This window comes from Balaenoptera musculus, chromosome 19, assembly GCF_009873245.2.
Source record: "Balaenoptera musculus isolate JJ_BM4_2016_0621 chromosome 19, mBalMus1.pri.v3, whole genome shotgun sequence".
Classification (NCBI taxonomy): domain Eukaryota; kingdom Metazoa; phylum Chordata; class Mammalia; order Artiodactyla; family Balaenopteridae; genus Balaenoptera; species Balaenoptera musculus.
In genome coordinates, this window is record NC_045803.1 from 48512119 (window position 1) to 48530848 (window position 18730).

At 47.2% G+C, this 18730-nt stretch overlaps 1 protein-coding gene across 1 annotated transcript; it reads left to right on the forward strand.

Annotated features, from left to right (window-relative positions):
• Window positions 1-4838: 4838 nt before the first annotated feature.
• GABARAPL2 (GABA type A receptor associated protein like 2) lies at window positions 4839-16700 on the forward strand. Its single transcript, XM_036834722.1, has 4 exons — window positions 4839-5020; window positions 5351-5406; window positions 6559-6731; window positions 16092-16700. The coding sequence occupies exons 1-4, from the start codon at window positions 4987-4989 to the stop codon at window positions 16180-16182; spliced, it is 354 nt and encodes a 117-aa protein (XP_036690617.1). The 5' UTR covers window positions 4839-4986; the 3' UTR covers window positions 16183-16700.
• Window positions 16701-18730: the final 2030 nt, after the last annotated feature.

Here is an 18730-nt window from a genome sequence, read left to right on the forward strand (position 1 = left end):
GACACTAATATTTACTCTTTGCTTCCCTGATTTGAGGAAACTACTTTTTGTGGTTTTATTTCAATTCTTGACAGAATATTAAAATTTTTTTAAATGCTAAAGATTTGTCTATATTGTGTCATTTTCACACATTCTTGACTAAGAACTGACTTCTCAGTTTCCATTTCCATAATTTTCTCGTGTTTTATGCAATTTACCTCCAAGGACAAAGAAAGTCGTTCTCTAAAAACTATGCATTTTAATCATATTTTAGGGCTTCCCTGGTGGCGCAGTGGTTAAGAATCTGCCTGGCAATGCAGGGGACACCGGTTCGAGTTCTGGGTCGGGAAGATCCCACACACCACGGAGCAAGAAAGCCCCTGCGCCACAACTACTAAGCCTGCGCTCTAGAGCCTGTACTCTGCAAGAGAAGCCACGGCAATGACAAGCCCGCGCACCACAATAAAGAGTAGCCCCCGCTCGCCGCAACTAGAGAAAGCCTGCGCACAACAACAAAGACCCAATGCAACCAAAAATAAATAAATAAAATTAAATTTAAAAAAATCGTATTCTACTCCTTTCTATAAGCGCCCATTCAGGGTCTGTTGAATCAGGTTAGAACTCCTGAATGTTTGCTTCAACACTTTCCAACATTTCTTTCACCTTGGCATTTATATCACCAAACCTTTAACTTCCGAGTTCCCTCTTCCTACTCCAGCCTTTGTTTCTATCTGTTAAGGAAAGTTTACACTTTGGAAAATGCACCCTTCTTTCTGAAACATAAGATTCACATTCTCTGTGAAGTCTTTTTTTTTAATTTTTATTTATTTATTTATTTAGCCTGCATTGGGTCTTAGTTGCAGCACGTGGGATTTTTAGCTGCAGCATGCGGGCTCATAGTTGCGGCATGCGGACTTCTTAGTTGCTGCATGTGGACTCCTTAGTTGCAGCATGCATGTGGATCTAGTTCCCTGACCGAGGATTGAACCCAGGCCCCCTACATTGGCAGCGTGGAGTCTTATCCACTGGACCACCAGGGAAGTCCCTCTGTGAAGTCTTTCTTGATAAGCCACACTTGGCTTTGCGTTGGCCCCCACTGTCCTAGCCATCCCTCAGTATCCATGTTCACATACCTTTCCAAGATTTTAAATTTACTCTCCATGTTTTACAAGTTGGTTAATGTGTAATTGCATATATGCATTATACTGTTTCTCCTTCTGACTCACCTCGTCAATTAACAACCCTCTCAAGGAAGAGATCCAGTGTCCTTAGAACATTCAGTAAGCTAAATATAATGACCCAATAGGTAAAGAAGGTGATGCATATCATCAAGGCAGATCAGAGAAACCAGTTAGAATGGTGAACTGGAAAAGGACATCAAGAAGGTAGGTAAAGATAGAAAACAGACACTGCACATCATTGAGACCATCAGATGACATACGTGCCTGTAAGCTGGTGAGCAGCGGATCTCTCTCCTGAGAAGTGTACTAAGTTCTTCCAGGTGCAAGCTGGTGTACACATGCTTTGAACTAGGACACAATGGCCAGCTCTGTAAAGGGAAGCAGGGGGTCTTCGGTCCAATTTCTATCTCCTTCACTGATTCACTATCAGATGGTGAATAACCATCTTCATTCCTCAGTGTTTGACTCTATTCGCAAAATAGGTATTTTCATTTTTATACTCACTCTCTAGCAGATCTCTAGTTCGATAGCTTTAAATACTTCTCTTCTGAATTTGAGACTCATAGATCCATCTACCTACTCTACATCTTTACTTGGATGTGTCTCTTGGGCATCTTAATATAACCAAAACCAAACCCATGCTTTCCGCCCACCCCCCCCCGCTGGCTCCACCCTATTCCAGTACACCAGTACATGGCAACTCCATTCTTCCAAAACCGTGACTTAGACTCATCTCTCATAACTCACATTCAATTGACCAGCAAATTTTGTTGGACCTACCTTCAAAATATATCTAGAACACAGCTGCTTCCCACCACCTCCACAGATAACATCTTGGTCTAAACCAACAAAATCGTACACCTGGATTATCACAGTAGCCTCTTAACTCTTCCCTTGCTTCCATCCTCAACCCCCTATAGTCTACTGTCTACACAGAAGCTAGGCTGATCACTTAAAAAGGAAAGTCATATCATGACACACTTTTTTTTTAAACATTTTTATTGGAGTATAATTGCTTTACAGTGGTGTGTTGGTTTCTGCTTTATAACAGAGTGAATCAGTTATATGTATACATATATCCCCATATCTCTTCCCTCTTGCGTCTCCCTCCCTCCCACCCTCCTTATCCCACCCTTCTAGCTGGTCACAAAGCACCGAGCTGATCTCCCTGTGCTATGGGACTGCTTCCCACTAGCTACCTATTTTACATTTGGTAGTGTATATATGTCCATGCCACTCTCTCACTTTGTCCCAGCTTACCCGTCCCCCTCCCTGTGTCCTCAAGTCTATTCTCTAGTAGGTCTGCATCTTTATTCCTGTCTTGCCCCTAGGTTCTTCATGCATGTCACACTTCTTCTTTTTTTCTTTCAACTCCTAAAGAATTATTCAGTACTGAATATATCTCTCTTTTTTAAAAAAAAAAATTTTATTTATTTATTTATTTATGGCTGAGTTGGGTCTTCGTTTCTGTGCAAGGGCTTTCTCTAGTTGTGGCAAGCGGGGGCCACTCTTCATCGCGGTGCACGGGCCTCTCACTATCGCGGCCTCTCTTGTTGCGGAGCACAGGCTCCAGACACGCAGGCTCAGTAATTGTGGCTCATGGGCCTAGTTGCTCCGCGGCATGTGGGATCTTCCCAGACCAGGGCTCGAACCCGTGTCCCCTGCATTGGCAGGCAGATTCTCAACCACTGCGCCATCAGGGAAGCCCCATGTCACACTTCTTTTTTTTTTTTTTTTAATTATTTATTTTATTTATTTACTTTTTTTGGCTGTGCTGGGTCTTGGTTGTGTGCGTGGGCTTTCTCTAGTTGTGGCAAGCGGGGGCTACTCTTCGTTGCGGTGCGTGGGCTTCTCATTGCTGTGGCTTCTCGTTGCAGAGCACAGGCTCTAGGCTCACGGGCTTCAGTAGTTGTGGCACACAGGCTCAGTAGTTGTGGCTCGTGGGCTCTAGAGCGCAGGCTCAGTAGTTGTGGCGCACGGGCTTAGTTGCTCCGCGGCATGTGGGATCTTCCCGGACCAGGGCTCGAACCCGTGTCCCCTGCATTGGCAGGCGGATCCTTAACCACTGCGTCACCAGGGAAGTCCCCATGTCACACTTCTTAAAACCCTCCACTGACTTCTCATTTCATTCTAAATAAAATCCAAAGTTCTTAAAATGGAATTCAAAGCTCAACTCACTTTTGTTCTAGATCCCTTTGATCTCACCTCCTAACACACACCCTCTTATTTATTCAGCTCCAGCCACAAGGGGTTCCTTCCTGTTCCTAGAATATGCCAAACCACTTTATCTAATATGCATTTCATCCCACACATCACCAAGCACCATGCTTTATTTTTCTAAACAGCACCTATCATTACCCAACATATATCTTTTTGTTTTATCCCACTAGAATGCAAATTCCATAAGAGCACAAGTGTTGTCTGTTCTGTTCACTGCTTTTCCCCAACACTTAGAACAGTGCTCTTATATGCAACAAGAATAATTTCTAGGTATGAAATTCAAAGGATTTTTCATTTCATTAAAAACAGGCAAGAAACAAACACGGATTTTAGTTGCTCAGACACACAGTCTTAAAATATCAAAAAGAATTTCAGAATAAAGCTAGATTCCACAACATCCATCAGGAGTTTCAACTGAGGAAATGATGAATGACAATGTTCAAACATACAGGCCTTTCAGATGCATCAGAATCACAAGCACGTGGCAAGGATCATGTGTCCCAATTAAGTGAATATCTTGTTACATATTCACCAGCTCATAAACAGATGATGAACCAGAGCAGACTGCCCTGATGACTCTTGGAGGAAGAAAGGAATGACATCACTGGAGACCCTGAAGGCATGTGCTCAGGCAGATGGGACACACACACACACACAGCCTAGGCTGTGACTGCTGAACCCCATGCTGAATGGCAAAGAAACCCGTCTCATGACCAGCTATCAGGGGAATTCTCTGAGCCAGACAGTCACCTCTAACTCCTCTGCCAGTTAAGGCGAAGGGGCCTCTTTGTGATCAGTGTGATGTTACACTCCTCAAATGCGTAGTTATGATATCTTTTCTTAAATGCTTATTCAAATATTTATCCGTGAATAAGGGAAGGAAATGGGATTTGTTTAAATTCAATTTCTAGGTCCAATGCAACCTGTTATGGCTGTCCCCAGTACTGAACCCCCGGGTTGTCATCAGTACCCCTCCCCATACAGTCCCCTCAAACTAGTCACGGCCTCCAGATTGGGCCCCGAATCTGTAACTACTCCAAACAATACTCCCCAAAGTGCCAACGCCCTAAATAGACCCCCTGCCATCACCAACCACCAGAGAACCCTCTTCTGTCATTCATACCTACAAAATGCCCCTGTTGTCACCAACGCCCCAGGCAGATTTCCCTAATGAATAGTCCTCTATAAGAGCCCTATCCCATCAGCCAGACCCCCACTCACCCCTTCCCGTTACCAACGTCCACCGAGACCCCACTTCTGTTACCAGTTCTCTAATATCCCCTCCCCAGTCACCAATATCCCTCACAGACATCTCTGTCACTAACTTCATCATCCCCACTCCGCCGGCAGCCCCTCTCACCGCCCTGTCCTGTCCCGCCCCTTGACATGCGGCTCCGCCCCTTGGCGCGGCGTCCCAGCGAGCGGCGCCGGAAGCTCCGCCCCCTGCAGGTTGCTAGGCTCCGGCAGCCGGAAGTCCCGCCTGCCGTGTAGTCGCCGCCGCCGCCGCTGCCGCCGACGCCGCCGTCGTCGTTGTTGTTGTGGTTGGTGCGCTGAGCTCCGCGGCTCCGAGAGCCGGCTGCATCCTTTCCCCGCTGCCGCCGCCGCCATGAAGTGGATGTTCAAGGAGGACCACTCGCTGGGTAAGCGCTCGGCCGTTGGCCCCGCTGTGGGGGCTGGGGCGGCGGTGGGCCCCCTCCCCCACTCGGGCCGCCCTGGGCTGGGCCCGGCGGGGCGGATGCCGCACTCTGGGCTCGGGTCGCCGAGGTCCCGGCACCCCGGGCGGCTGCCCACCCACCCCGCGCCGACCTCTGCGGGACCTTCCGGAGCCAGTGGACCGGGGACCGAGGTTGCCGGGACGCCTGAACGAGGACCTGGGGCGTGCGCAGGTCACGGTGGGGAGGAGGGCCGGGGGCTCGGGAACCGGCCGGCCGGTCGGGCGCGACCGTCAGCCCGGTGCGTTTCTCCCATAGAACACAGATGCGTGGAATCTGCGAAGATCCGAGCGAAATATCCCGACCGGGTTCCGGTGAGTGGACTCCCCGCCCCCTCACCTCGCTGTCACCCCTGCTGTTTAGGACCCGTGATAGGGCCCTAGGCCATTCAACAGTTGACAAGTTTAGATTCCAGTCCCAGTTATAGTAGCAGATGGGCCAGACTGGGTAAGGGACCAGCTGGGGCCGGGGCGTGAGGGGCTTGAGTTGATGCTGTTCAGGATGCCTCAGTGCTGAATCTCCTGATCTAGGCCAGCGAGCTGTCTGCAGCCTCTGGGCTTCCCTAGACAATTATGTAAGAAACGATGTTCTAGGACGGGGCAACAGGTCACAGCCACTTTTGGGAATGGTGGTGGAGGGAGACTTTCACTTTGGTCTTGGAAGTGGTACTTTAGTCTCAGGACATTGATCTTGAACTTTGAGCCTCCATCTTTACCTGACTTCTAGTTCCCTCTTCTCACTCTGATCCTGTCATCCTTTCCTGACCCAAAAAATCTGAGAAGCCACTTCTAGTGGCTTGTGTTTAATCAATGATACTTATCCTGTATTTATCCCATGGTAGGGGAGATGGTTTCTGTAACCCTTATTTATTTTTAAGGACATCCAGGCCTGCTATTGTAGCTCATTGCTTGTGAACAGTTTCTTTGGGGAGGGGGCAGGAGGGATAAATTGGAAACTTAGTTCAGAGAGAAGCAACGGGCCGAATGAAGAGCTTCGTTCTTGGCTGGCTGGGCTTGCCAGTCATTCCCGTTAGTCCATCCAGTCTCATTTCCTGCGTTCCTTGAGATCTTAATTCCCCTGTAGTGTGAAGGCAGATCCATTCTGGGGTCCAGCCTGGAGTAACAGGCTGTAGAGGAAACCCTCACCAGATATTTTGGAGTCTGCCCAGACAAAATGTTGAAAAGCTTTGTAGTGAGGGCTGTGTTTCTCTTACGCATGCTGAGATCAGGGATGAGAAATATAATAGTTGACCACAGAAAAGCACTTACCGTTTGTTTCCCTATAACACATTTATATCAGTTCTTAACCTCCAGAGTGTGTGGTTTATTAAATCAGGGGCATATTTTCTCATGTTATGCAGTTTCCCACCCACCTCCTTGCCTACACACTGTTCATCAGCTCTCCAACGATGCAGGGCCAGAGCCTCACATTAGAAATCTAGTCCTGACCTTTCTTTGCTTTCGCAGGTGATTGTGGAAAAAGTCTCAGGCTCTCAGATTGTTGACATTGACAAACGGAAGTATCTGGTTCCATCTGACATCACTGTGGCTCAGTTCATGTGGATCATCAGGAAAAGGATCCAGCTTCCTTCTGAAAAGGCAATATTCCTGTTTGTGGATAAGACAGTCCCACAGTCCAGGTGAGAGCTGTTTACTGGTATTGGCCATCTGCTTGATTGCTTACAGAACTCAAAACTTTGGAGGTCTGAAAACTCTTAGAGGTCCTGATGAGAAATCTGATTTTTGTGCTGCCTGACATCAGGAGTTCAAGGAAAACAAAAAAAGGCTTTAATAGGTGGGTGTGCGCTTTGGGTTAAAAAACAGAACAAGGCCTGGACTTAAAAAAAAAAAAAAAAAAAGAAATGATGACATTTATCCTCAGACACCCAAGAATCCTTTTAAATAGTTCAGGACTTAATTAGGCTTAAGCTATCAGTAGAACTGAAGCCTGAAATGAGGTTTTCTCCAAATGATCCATGAAATAAGTCCTGTCGTTCTTCCCCAGGAGCTTGTGGGCCCTGCTGAGGCTCAGCTCCAGTTAATCACCCTGCCTGCTTGCTCGCTTTCCAGGCTCAGCTCTGGCCACTGTGAGAGTACCCTGAGAGCAGCTGCCTGATCCTCAAGTACGTGGAAATGGCTGCTGGCCAGCAAAGGGCTCTGAGATCTCTTTACAGACTTACACCTCTCTTGGTACCACCTGCTCTGACTTTCAGAGTAACCACCCCTTTCTCTTGCTCTTGTGCTGCCTGGAAGCAATCTTTGGGATAACTTGGGGCCTGAATCTAGGCAGGGGCATTACAGTTCCCTTCTAGGTAGTTGACAGTCTGGCTTTAGTCCTCTGTGGAAAGAGGAAGATTTTCTGGCTCAGTCTGTATCCCTGGTCAGTCCTTTCCTATTACTGATTTGAGTACTTCTAGGCCCTTCCTCTGAATGTGAATTACTGGCTGCGTCTCATCTTAGTGACCCAAACTAAGTTTCATTTGTTATCCCCCCAAAAATAGTACTTCTGAAGCTAAGGCTTTAAGAACTCCTGGGAACTAGCCCAATGTGGCCAAAATATGTTTCTTTTGAAAATCCTTGAAAGCTCCAGAAGAGGCCTAAGCCAAATTCTAGTCCTTTTCCTATGAAAGGTAGACAACTCTGGCTACTTTTTTTTTTTTTTAATTTATTTATTTATTTATTTATTTATTTTTGGCTGTGTTGGGTCTTCGTTTCTGTGCGAGCGCTTTCTCTGGTTGTGACAAGCGGGGGCCACTCTTCATCGTGGTGTGTGGGCCTCTCACTATCGCGGCCTCTCTTGCTGGGAGCACAGGCTCCAGACACGCAGGCTCAGTAGTTGTGGCTCACGGGCCCAGCTGCTCCGTGGCATGTGGGATCTTCCCAGACCAGGGCTCGAACCCGTGTCCCCTGCATTAGCAGGCAGATTCTCAACCACTGCGCCACCAGGGAAGCCCTCTTCTTTTTTTTTTAAGAGTATTAGTCATTTTATTTTTATTTACTTATGGCTGTGTTGGGTCTTCGTTTCTGTGCGAGGGCTTTCTCTAGTTGTGGCAAGCGGGGGCCACTCTTCATCGTGGTGTGTGGGCCTCTCACTATCGCGGCCTCTCTTGCTGGGAGCACAGGCTCCAGACACGCAGGCTCAGTAGTTGTGGCTCACGGGCCTAGTTGCTCCGTGGCATGTGGGATCTTCCCAGACCAGGGCTCGAACCCATGTCCCCTGCATTGGCAAGCAGATTCTCAACCACTGCGCCACCAGGGAAGCCCCTCTGGCTACTTTTTGGTCTGATTTTCTCTTTCCCAGTCTCTACCACCTCCACCTCCTGGTGTTAGGCAGAGGATAAGGGAGAAATGGAAGGTTCTTCTGTTAGGCCAAGGTTCTGCCTAATGGGTGCCATTGGTCTGCTTACAGCTGTAGCTCAGGAAGCTGTGGTGTTGCCAGGGGTGATCTGGTCATCCCATTGGGCTCTCCCAGCCTTCCTTCGCAGGCCTCTGGGCAGTGTGGTGCTGGGCACACTCTTCACCAGGGAAGGCTGGTGAAGCCCTGGGCATCTGTGGTCACTCTCCGCTTCCCTTCAGGTAGTGGGGGAGGTAAATCTTCATTCATGCCACCTGCAACTTCTGCAACTCCTTGGCAGCCCTGTGTTTTCTCCTTCCCGGTGGTGGCTTCTTATGGGAGGAAGTAGGTGACTAGGACCTGTGGCATTGAGTTTTATTTTCCTCGATTCTGATCCTCTGATACTTCTTGAAAGAAATGAAGCAGGCTTCTGGAGACATTAAGATTACGTTATTTAGCAATTAAAATGGCTGCAGATTTTAACTAATGCCCTCTTCCCCCATTATCCCTGAAATATAAATAGAATTGGAAATGAAAAGTGATTCTCAGGGCAGCAGAGGCTGCTTCAGGGCCATTTTCTCTCTAAGTTTTATTTGCCTTTCCAACCTGGTAAGAATCCTCCCTAAAACAGATTACACCAGTGACCAAGTCACTAACCAGCCCCTCTGCCCAGGCTCTTCAGCACCTTTGGACACAGTTAATGACTTCCTGCCCCATATTTAATGTACCAGTTCTTTGTTTGTTTGGGTGTTTTATTCTTAAAAACAAATTTGCTTATAAACAAAAGAGGCATGTGACATCATTGGCCTTTATGCAACTGATGGCTGCACAAACAAAATTGCCAGTCTCCTTCCTAAAGCTACTATTTGACTCAGTGTCGCCATTTTCTCCCCAAGGCAGTAGCAGCCTCTTTCTTAGCACTTTCCAGCCTCCTTAGGGAAGCATGGAGCCTCCTTTAACCTTCAGCCAGTGCTTGCAGCCTTTGGAGAGTGGCTGGGGAAATCAGAGTTGAGAAAGGATGAGCCCTCCCTCATCCCATAACAGACAGATCTACACAAGGATAACTTACGTCTTGAGGCTGAGCGAAAGTAACTTCATTTATTCCTGCCTTGGAGCGGAACTTTGGGAGAGTGTTCTGGAACACAGGCGACCATCATGTAAAATAACGTGATTGAGTAGTTAGTATTAAATATTGATTCTAGAAATAGAGACAGAAGCAAGTCTCTAAGAGTTTTACTTTCAAAATTCTGAGTTCTCTTTTTTTTAAAAAGGGGAGATCTCAACTGCCTTTTCCCATTTCCCATTGAAAAGTTGAATTCTCTGCCTAGGTGCCTGCATCCAGAATTGGGCCAGAAACGAAGGGAAAACTATGCCTTGGTGCAGACAGGACTTGAGAAAGAATATCAGTGTATGTTTCCCAGTCACGGCTTTAGAGGGGAACCCAGACCTGGCAGTGGTGCCCACCTTTTGGTCTTTGTTTAGAGCACAGATAAGAGCCTTCTTAATCCCCTGTCTAAAATAGAAACAGGAGTATAAAATAAAATATATCTAAGATGTTATAACTTGGGAATGTTACATTGGGAAATATGCTGTTTAGTTGCTCCTGGCTCTTAAAGAGGTACTAAGTAAAAGAAGTTGTGATGTCTTACAGTCCAAACTTCATTTAGAAAGGTGCTTAAATTAAGCACATTTGATCATTTCTGGGTAAATACCTCATCAAGAGCAGGGTTTATCTTAACAGTGGAATAGAGTTTATTTATATCAGAGAAAAATCTGATAAAAGGAATAAGCAGTAGTTAATTTTTGTATTTTAGAATCTTGGGCAGCCTTTAGGGCCGTGTTAACTTTCACTCTGAGGCCCGTGCCTTTCCAGGATCCACAGCAGTGGCCGTTGTCCTCCCAGTTCACCCCACCCACCTTCCCCCTGCTGGGAAAGAGATAAATCCAGATCCAGTGGAAGCACGTGGGCCGCAAAGCAGATGGATGGCCGGGCGGCCCATCAGGCCAGCCAATTCCTGAGTCAGGCTGGATCCCACAGCCTCCACAGCCTGACCTTGGTTGGGGCCAAGGGAAGGTTGTGCAGGGGTAGGGCATCCACATGGTTCTAGGTCAGCCTCCCCCAATTCGTAGGCTGTTGAGCAGCTTGAAACTAGTTTGCCCTCAGCAGCATGGCCATTCCTGGTTGTGGATCCTTCTGAAAAGCGCCTTTATTATTGGTTAGTTTGTCTAGACCGGTTTGATCTTGAATGGAGGTGTAGGGGACAGGGTTTCAGGGGGCAGTTTAGGTTCATTTCACTCAGTACTTCAGGGTCCCACCATACCTTTAGCTTGGCTCCATGGCTTAAATCTGCCATTGGCTTTCCCATTTCTTTCCTTGTCAGACTCAGAGCTTAAAGGTAGCAGTCCCCCACCACCACCGCTCAGCGGCCTCCTTGGATGAGTGTGTGTAATACTTGATGCCGCAGCGGTGTGCATTAGTAATAGGGACGGGGGGCCATCTTTGGGTGTCTTCAGCAGCCAGTAACTTCGGCGGGAAGCCTTGGAGTTTCAGTGCTGCTCATGAATTGTCAGGGAATCCAGCTTAGCCTGACAGATGCATTAGAGCAGCCTCTTTGCTTTCAGATCCTCTGGTGCTCCAGTAGTGGCCCACCTGGTGCTGTGTGGCTTGGGCCTCTGTGAATTCTGAGCGGGGAGCCCGACTTTTCAGAGGTGTACAGAACTTGTCCTAAAGGAACACACCAGCCTTCTGCTGTACGCTGCCTGCTGAAAACGGGCACGTTTTGCATCCCTGCCCTTCCACTTGGCTGTTCTTTTTTTTTATTATTATTATTTTGTGTCCCTCATGACTTTTTTTCAAAGAGGGCTCTTTTTTTTTTTTTACTTAATTAAATTAATTAATTTAATTTTGGCTGCGTTGGGTCTTCATTGCTGTGTGCGGGCTTTCTCTAGTTGCGGTGAGCGGGGGCTACTCTTTGTTGAGGTGCGCGGGCTTCTCATTGGAGTGGCTTCTCGTTGCGGAGCACGGGCTCTAGGCGCAGGGGCTTCAGTAGTTGTGGCACGTGGGCTCAGTAGTTGTGGCTTGCGGGTTTAGTTGCTCCGCGGTATGTGGGATCTTCCCGGACCAGGGCTCAAACCCGTGTTCCCTGCATTGGCAGGCAGATTCTTAACCACTGCACCACCAGGGAAGCCCTTGGCTATTTTTTTTTTTTTTCTTCTTCTTTTTTTTGGCTTGGCAACCTGCACCCCACTCCACAAGAACCAAGCCTGACCCAGCGTGGCCTTGAGGGCTGCCGCCTCACCAGACCCTCTTTCCCGCTTTCCCTCCCACCTCCTGGGATCCAGCTTCCCTCCTGCTGCCTCAGCCGTCAGCGACAGCGACACCCACTCCTCCCCTCCCGCGGCTCCCCGCGCCAGGTCGCCACACCAGACAGCGGGTAACCGCCTTGGTTATTCTTTTAATGGGACTTTTTTTTTTCTTTTTAATTTATTTTATTATTTCTGGCTGCATTGAGTCTTCGTTGCTGCATGTGGGCTTTTCTCTAGTTGCGGTGAGTGAGGGCTACTCTTTGTTGTGGTGCGCGGGCTTCTCATTGCGGTGGCTTCTCTTGTTGTGGAGCACGGGCTCTAGGCACGCGGGCTTCGGTAGTTGTGGCACGCGGGCTCAGTAGTTGTGGCATGCGGGCTCTAGAGCGTAGGCTCAGTGGTTGTGGCGCACGGCCTTAGTCGCTCCGCGGCACGTGGGATCCTCCCAGACCAGGGTTTGAACCCGTGTCCCCTGCATCGGCAGGCGGATTCTCAACCACTGTGCCACCAGGGAAGCCCCTTAATGGGACTTTTAAAAAAAGTATTTTTAAACTATATTTGTAGCCCTGCTCTTTTTCAGCTCCAGACCAAGTTATTCTGACTCTGTATGTGTGTGGCCTGATCCCACAAGTGCTGTTTTTGAATTATACTGTACAGACGCGCCAGTCTTCTTTCTCGGCACCTAGGGAAGCCTTGGAATTGGGCGTTCAGTCACGGGCTGCTGACTGGAGCGTTTAGCTCCCAGTGTTGAGCATTGTCAGTTTTCAAGTTCCTGCCCAAGGGATACCCTGAGTATAAGGACACGGTGCTACTGCCAACTAAACAGAGTTTCCACATGACACTGCGTGGCAGAGGAAAGGAGAACAGTGAAAGGGCTCTTAAAATCATTAGGCCATCTAATTGTAAAATTACAGGATCTGAAGGACCTGCTGCTCAATGTGTGATACAGAAGCTGGCAGCAGTGGCCTTCCCTGGGAACTTGTTAGATAGAAATGTAGAATCTCATCCTTGACCCAGACCTTCAGAATCAAAACAGGCACTTTAACAAGACATCCAGGTGATTCCCTATGCATGTTTGTATGTGTGAGAAGCGCTATTCTAAGGGAGGCCTTCACAGAAGGTACAAGAATGCTGACATTAGGTCATTAGATCTAGTTGTGTATTCACATGGAGGCAGCACAACTTGGTGGTAAGAATGTCTCCTAGCTTTGTGATCTGGCATGAATTATTTAACCTCTCTGTGCCTCACTTTTATTATCTGAACTATGGATTATGATTGTACCTGCCTCCTAAGATTGTTCTGAGGGTAAAGAGTTAATACATGTAATGCACTTAAAACAAGTGCTTGGCACATAGTGTTTGCTATTATAATTAGAATTTTTATGATCAGCCTTTATAGCTGCTAGGGCACTGTTAAATTTATAAACCCAAGTTTTACTTAAAAGACAATGGAATCTGAAGACAGAAAGCCACATGATTATGGGTCCTCCTCCCCCAGCCCCGTCAGAGTCTCACAGCCTGCCTTAGACAGTAGTCGTTCCATGGTCATTGTTCACTGCAGACAACGTTCAGAGTCTGGGGTTTATAAAGCTCCTCAAGTATTTCTAACTCAGCAGCAGGATTTAGAGTCACTGCCCTTGGGCTTGTAACTTGCTAGGAGAAGAGCAGAACTTAGTCTGGCAGATGGAACCAAACTTGACAGGCATCAAGGCGTGGTTGCCACCTTTGAATTGCATGCAGTGTCTGCTCCTTCCAAACCCCTTTGGTAATGGTAGTGGGGAGATTGTAGTTCAGGTCTTATCAAGGTCACCCTGGACACTTGTACCAAGCGGGGCAAAGAGAGTTGTGGCAGTAGCGGTAGCTCTTTTCCCCTTTGCCTCATTCTGAGGATTCTCAGGGAAAAGCTGGGTTCCTCAGGGCATTCCTAACCACCAGGGTAAAAGTCTTCTTGAGAGACCCCGCTACTTGTTCAAGCCCTTTGCTAGTTGCTGGCTCTTCACTCCACTTCCTGGCTCACTCTACTTCCTAATCCCATGCTTTTAAAGATAAGCATCTCCAAAACAACAAACAAAGACAAGCATCTCTCCCTCTGGCAAAGGGATTGTTTCTCAACTTGGCTGCATATGGAATCATCTTGGGCATTTTTTTTTTTTAATATATTTATTTTTGGCTGCGTTTGGTCTTTGCTGCTTCGAGTGGGCTTTCTCTAGCATGGGCTTTCTCTAGTTGCGGTGAGCGGGGGCTACTCTTCGTTGCGGTGCGCAGGCTTCTCATTGCGGAGGCTTCTCTTGTTGCGGAGCATGGGCTCTAGGCACACAGGCTTCAGTAGTCGTGGCATGTGGGCTCAGTAGTTGTGGCGCACGGGCTTAGTTGCTCCACGGCACGTGGGATATTCCCGGACCAGAGCTCGAACCCGTGTCACCTGAATTGGCAGGCGGATTCTTAACCACTGTGCCACCAGGGAAGTCCCCATCCTGGGCATTTTAAAACTTACTGATGCCTGGGTCCTACCTCCAGAGATTCTGATTTAATTGGTCCGGGGTGGGGCATGTCTTTCAAGCTCCCCATTGTTTCTGCTGTGCAGCTGAGGTTGAGACCTACCACCCACCACAGGTGTTCTCATGGGCATGGGTTCCTCCCTCTGCCCGCTGCCCCCCAAGTCCTCACACGTTCCAGGGCAGTGTGGTCAATAGAAATGGCATGTGAGACACATACGCAATCTAAAATTCTCTAGTAGCCACATTAAAAAAGAAAAAGAAACAGGTGAAATTAATTTTAATAGTATTTTTTTTTTATCTGATATATCCAAAATGGCATCATTTCAACATGTAGTCAAAATTGAGATATTTTACATCTTTTTTTTCATACTCTGATACTTTGAAATCTTGTGTATGTTTTACACTTACAGCACATAGCAATTCAGATGAGCCACATTTCAAGTGCTGAACATAGTGGCGACTGCATTGGACAGCAGAAATATAGGACATTTCTGTCACAGAAGAAATTTCTAGTGGACAGTGCTGTTTCAGGGAGTCCTTATTTTACAAATTCCAGTTAGATCCTCGCAGGAAGCACGATTTTATTGTACAAGATGCCAGTGACAGGCCATTTTGTATTCATACTCATCCACTCCTACGTTATTACTAGTTCTCATCTACCCACACAGCCGAACCAGCTAAGCTTGAAAATGGGCAGGGAGAGTAGGAAAGGAGAAAAACTCCCTTTTATAAATGTGGTCTGCATTCCTGTTTACATGGTGGTCCCATACAGCTGCCAGGAGCAGAGCAGCAGCATGGGGCAGTCTTTGCTTCACCAGCTTGAGGCCTCCGACCCCTCTTTATCTACCCTCTGGCCCTTGTTCTCCTGAGTCCTGCATTTAAGCATCTGTTAAGACCTGTCCGGGCTTAGTGACCTCTGTCATCTTGAGCCGGCTCTCAGACTGCTTTGTCCGTGCTGGTTCTGGTTGACCCCACCACGCATGGTCATGCTGAGGTTTAGCACATGTCTGCACCTCCTGCTTATCTCTAATAGAGCAGTCATGTGGCCAGAGCTCACCTGGGGCTCCAGGTGTTACTAGTCTTACTCTGGAGCCAGTGCAGCTCACCTTCATGGCAGAGAACTAGATTAGGTCTCCTCTGCTGCAGTCTGTTTTACTGCTAAGGGAAAGCCAGCTCTCCCACCCACACATGTTTAGTTTGAGCAATATCTATTTCTGCAGGGTTCTTAGGAAGCTTGGGCAGGACTTCTTTGGATCACAGATATAATATGAGAGCTTTTTGCATTACGTGTGAGGAAAGTAACTTCCCTTCGATGACGCTGATGCAGATCTCTGGGGCACAGGGTTTCTGGCGGGGCGAGCTTCCACAGGAATCAGCCCACTCATTCTTTATCATGTTAGGTACGAATTATAAATCTTCAAATAGACCAGCCCTGAGGAGAGGAAAGCACAAGTACTCTTCCTTACCTTTGTCTCTCACCCACACAGGGATGGGCCTCTTAGACTCTTATTTTGCTAATAGCTTTTCTCCCTTGCCCCCAGCATTCAGAAAGCATTGTGAAAGCACTAACCAGTACTAACCAACCACATTCACCCTAGGAGTTAGAGCTGGCTTCTGAAGGAATACCTTGGTGTGAGGGTGAGTCAAATGGCCTTGCCTCGGGACAGGAGGATGGAGGTTGATTCTAGTCTTATCTACTGAGTCCCAGAGGCCGAATTACTTTTTACCACCTACCACCAAAGGTGTGACATAGTAGCTAGTTTAAGTAGTGAAATTCCTTATCCTCAAGCCATCTTTCTCCCAACACCAGAGACTCAGTAATCAGACCCAATTCTCAATGTTGTTTTTTGTTTTTCTCTTTCAAGCCTAACTATGGGACAGCTTTACGAGAAGGAAAAAGATGAAGATGGATTCTTGTATGTGGCCTACAGTGGAGAAAACACTTTTGGCTTCTGAGGGCCAATGCTGGGCTGGGTGCACCATTCCTGCTTGTGTATCTTGTAAATAGCTGGCCATTTTCAGTTACTATACCAGAACCTCTTAACATAGACCTATCAGTGCATTTGTAACTGGATTTATTTCTTAATATATTGGAAGGTTTTGTTTCCTTAGACTAGTAAATTATCATACAGAGTTTTATTTTGAGTTTTTCTTTTTGTGCACTGTCCTCATGGCTATACTCTCTAGGGAACTTGTTCCTCTGGGAATCTTATTTAACGAAGATATTTCCATATTGAAGTGAGGTAGGTGGGAATTAAAATGAAAGGGAGGGAGATGATGCGTTTATTCTCGATTATGTTTGAAGTGTTAGATGGCTAAGTATTAAAAGCATCCAAATTAAATCCTTAGCAATCAGAACACTTGCTTCACTAGATTTTGCCAACTGCCAATCATGTTGGACTGAGCTAATCTGTTCCTCTTTCTGAAACTATTAAGGTAAATAATTAACAATAAAACTTCCTCTTATAAAGGCATTGCAGTGTGACCATGTCCTTTATTCACCTTCTTATAAGTGGGTCAGAGAAGTAGCTCCTACGTCTGCCAGGCTAGGAGGAGGATTTGTGGGGCCCATGGCAGCACAGCTGGGCACAGGAAGCAGTGGCCTGTGTCATGAGGAGGGAACTTTTTTTTTTAAGTGGTTAATATAGTCACATGGTTCAGATGTCAAGTCTCTCTAAAAAGGTATACATCGAGAAGTCCTTCTCCCACCACTGTTTTCTGATTACCCTAACCCTCCACTTTTTGCGAAACTACTTATACTGGCATCTTGTTTCTTTTCAGAGTTTGTTTTTGGAAGTTCAATTAAATATGAATATATGTCCAAAATGTTTTTTTCTTATACAAAAGAGAACACATTATATCTATACTTAAGTACACTGCTTTTTTTTAAACAGTATATCCTAGTGATTTTTCCATATCAGTTCATAGAAAGCCTTTTAATTTATTTTAGTATTGCATTATGTGGATATATCATTATTACTGAAACTGAGCAGGACCCTGTGGGGCTCCTGGGCGCAGAAGCCTTTCTGTGTCCCCCGTTTCTTGTAGGGAATAGACTCCAGCCTCCATGACCTTCCCTGAGTTCCAAAGGGCAGATTCAAACAGTTGCTAATCAATCAGAGAAGGGAGGGGATGCAGAGACAAGGTGGTAGGAGCAGCCAAGAAACAATAGTGTAGCCTTGGGGCAGGGTCCTGGTTCCAGGTCAAGGGGTATACATAACATCTTTGAGCTCTTTACGGAACTAAAACTCCCAACAAATGGAAGATGTTAGCATTCTTCATTCCAGAGAAGACCATCTGAGGCCAGATTAAAGGAACCAGAGAAGCTTATCAAGAGACCACCTGAGGCCTGGGACTGCCCTGGTGGTCCAGTGGCTAAGAGGGGACCTGGGTTCGATCCCTGGTCCGGGAACTAGATTCCCCCATGCCTCAACTAAAGATCCCGCGTGCCGCAACTAAGACCCAGAGCAGCCAAATAAATAAATATTTTAAAAAAAAAGAGAGACCACCTGAGGCCAGATTAAGGGAAACAGAGAAGCTCAGTAGGAGGAGACCACCTTGAGGCCAGATTAAGGGAAACCGAGAAGCTCAGTAGGAGGAGACCACCTTGAGGCCAGATTAAGGGAAACAGAGAAGCTCAGTAGGAGGAGACCACCTTGAGGCCAGATTAAGGGAAACAGAGAAGCTCAGTAGGAGGAGACCACCTTGAGGCCAGATTAAGGGAAACAGAGAAGCTCAGTAGGAGGAGACCACCTTGAGGCCAGATTAAGGGAAACAGAGAAGCTCAGTAGGAGGAGACCACCTTGAGGCCAGATTAAGGGAAACAGAGAAGCTCAGTAGGAGGAGACCACCTTGAGGCCAGATTAAGGGAAACCGAGAAGCTCAGTAGGAGGAGACCACCTTGAGGCCAGATTAAGGGAAACCGAGAAGCTCAGTAGGAGGAGACCACCTTGAGGCCAGATTAAGGGAAACAGAGAAGCTCAGTAGGAGGAGACCACCTTGAGGCCAGATTAAGGGAAACAGAGAAGCTCAGTAGGAGGAGACCACCTTGAGGCCAGATTAAGGGAAACAGAGAAGCTCAGTAGGAGGAGACCACCTTGAGGCCAGATTAAGGGAAACAGAGAAGCTCAGTAGGAGGAGACCACCTTGAGGCCAGATTAAAGGGATGCAGGCCCTGCACACACCCTAATCTTATCGGCAACTCTGCCCATTGCTATAAAACTCCTCACCAAATCCCCCTGGGGTTGGGATACACAGTTTTCGAGGCACGAGCCCACTGTGTCCCCCTTTGCTTGGCAAAGCAATAAAGCTTTTCTGCGTCACCCAAAACTCTTGTCTCCGAGATTGAATGCAGCACTGGTGCACAGAGGCTGAGTTTTCAGCAACATTCCTAACTAGTGCCCTATTAACGGCATTTGGGTGGTTTGCAGTCTTTTACTATTACATACCGTGTTGGAATGATAACCATACACGTATAGCCTGTATATGTACCTGCATTCATGGT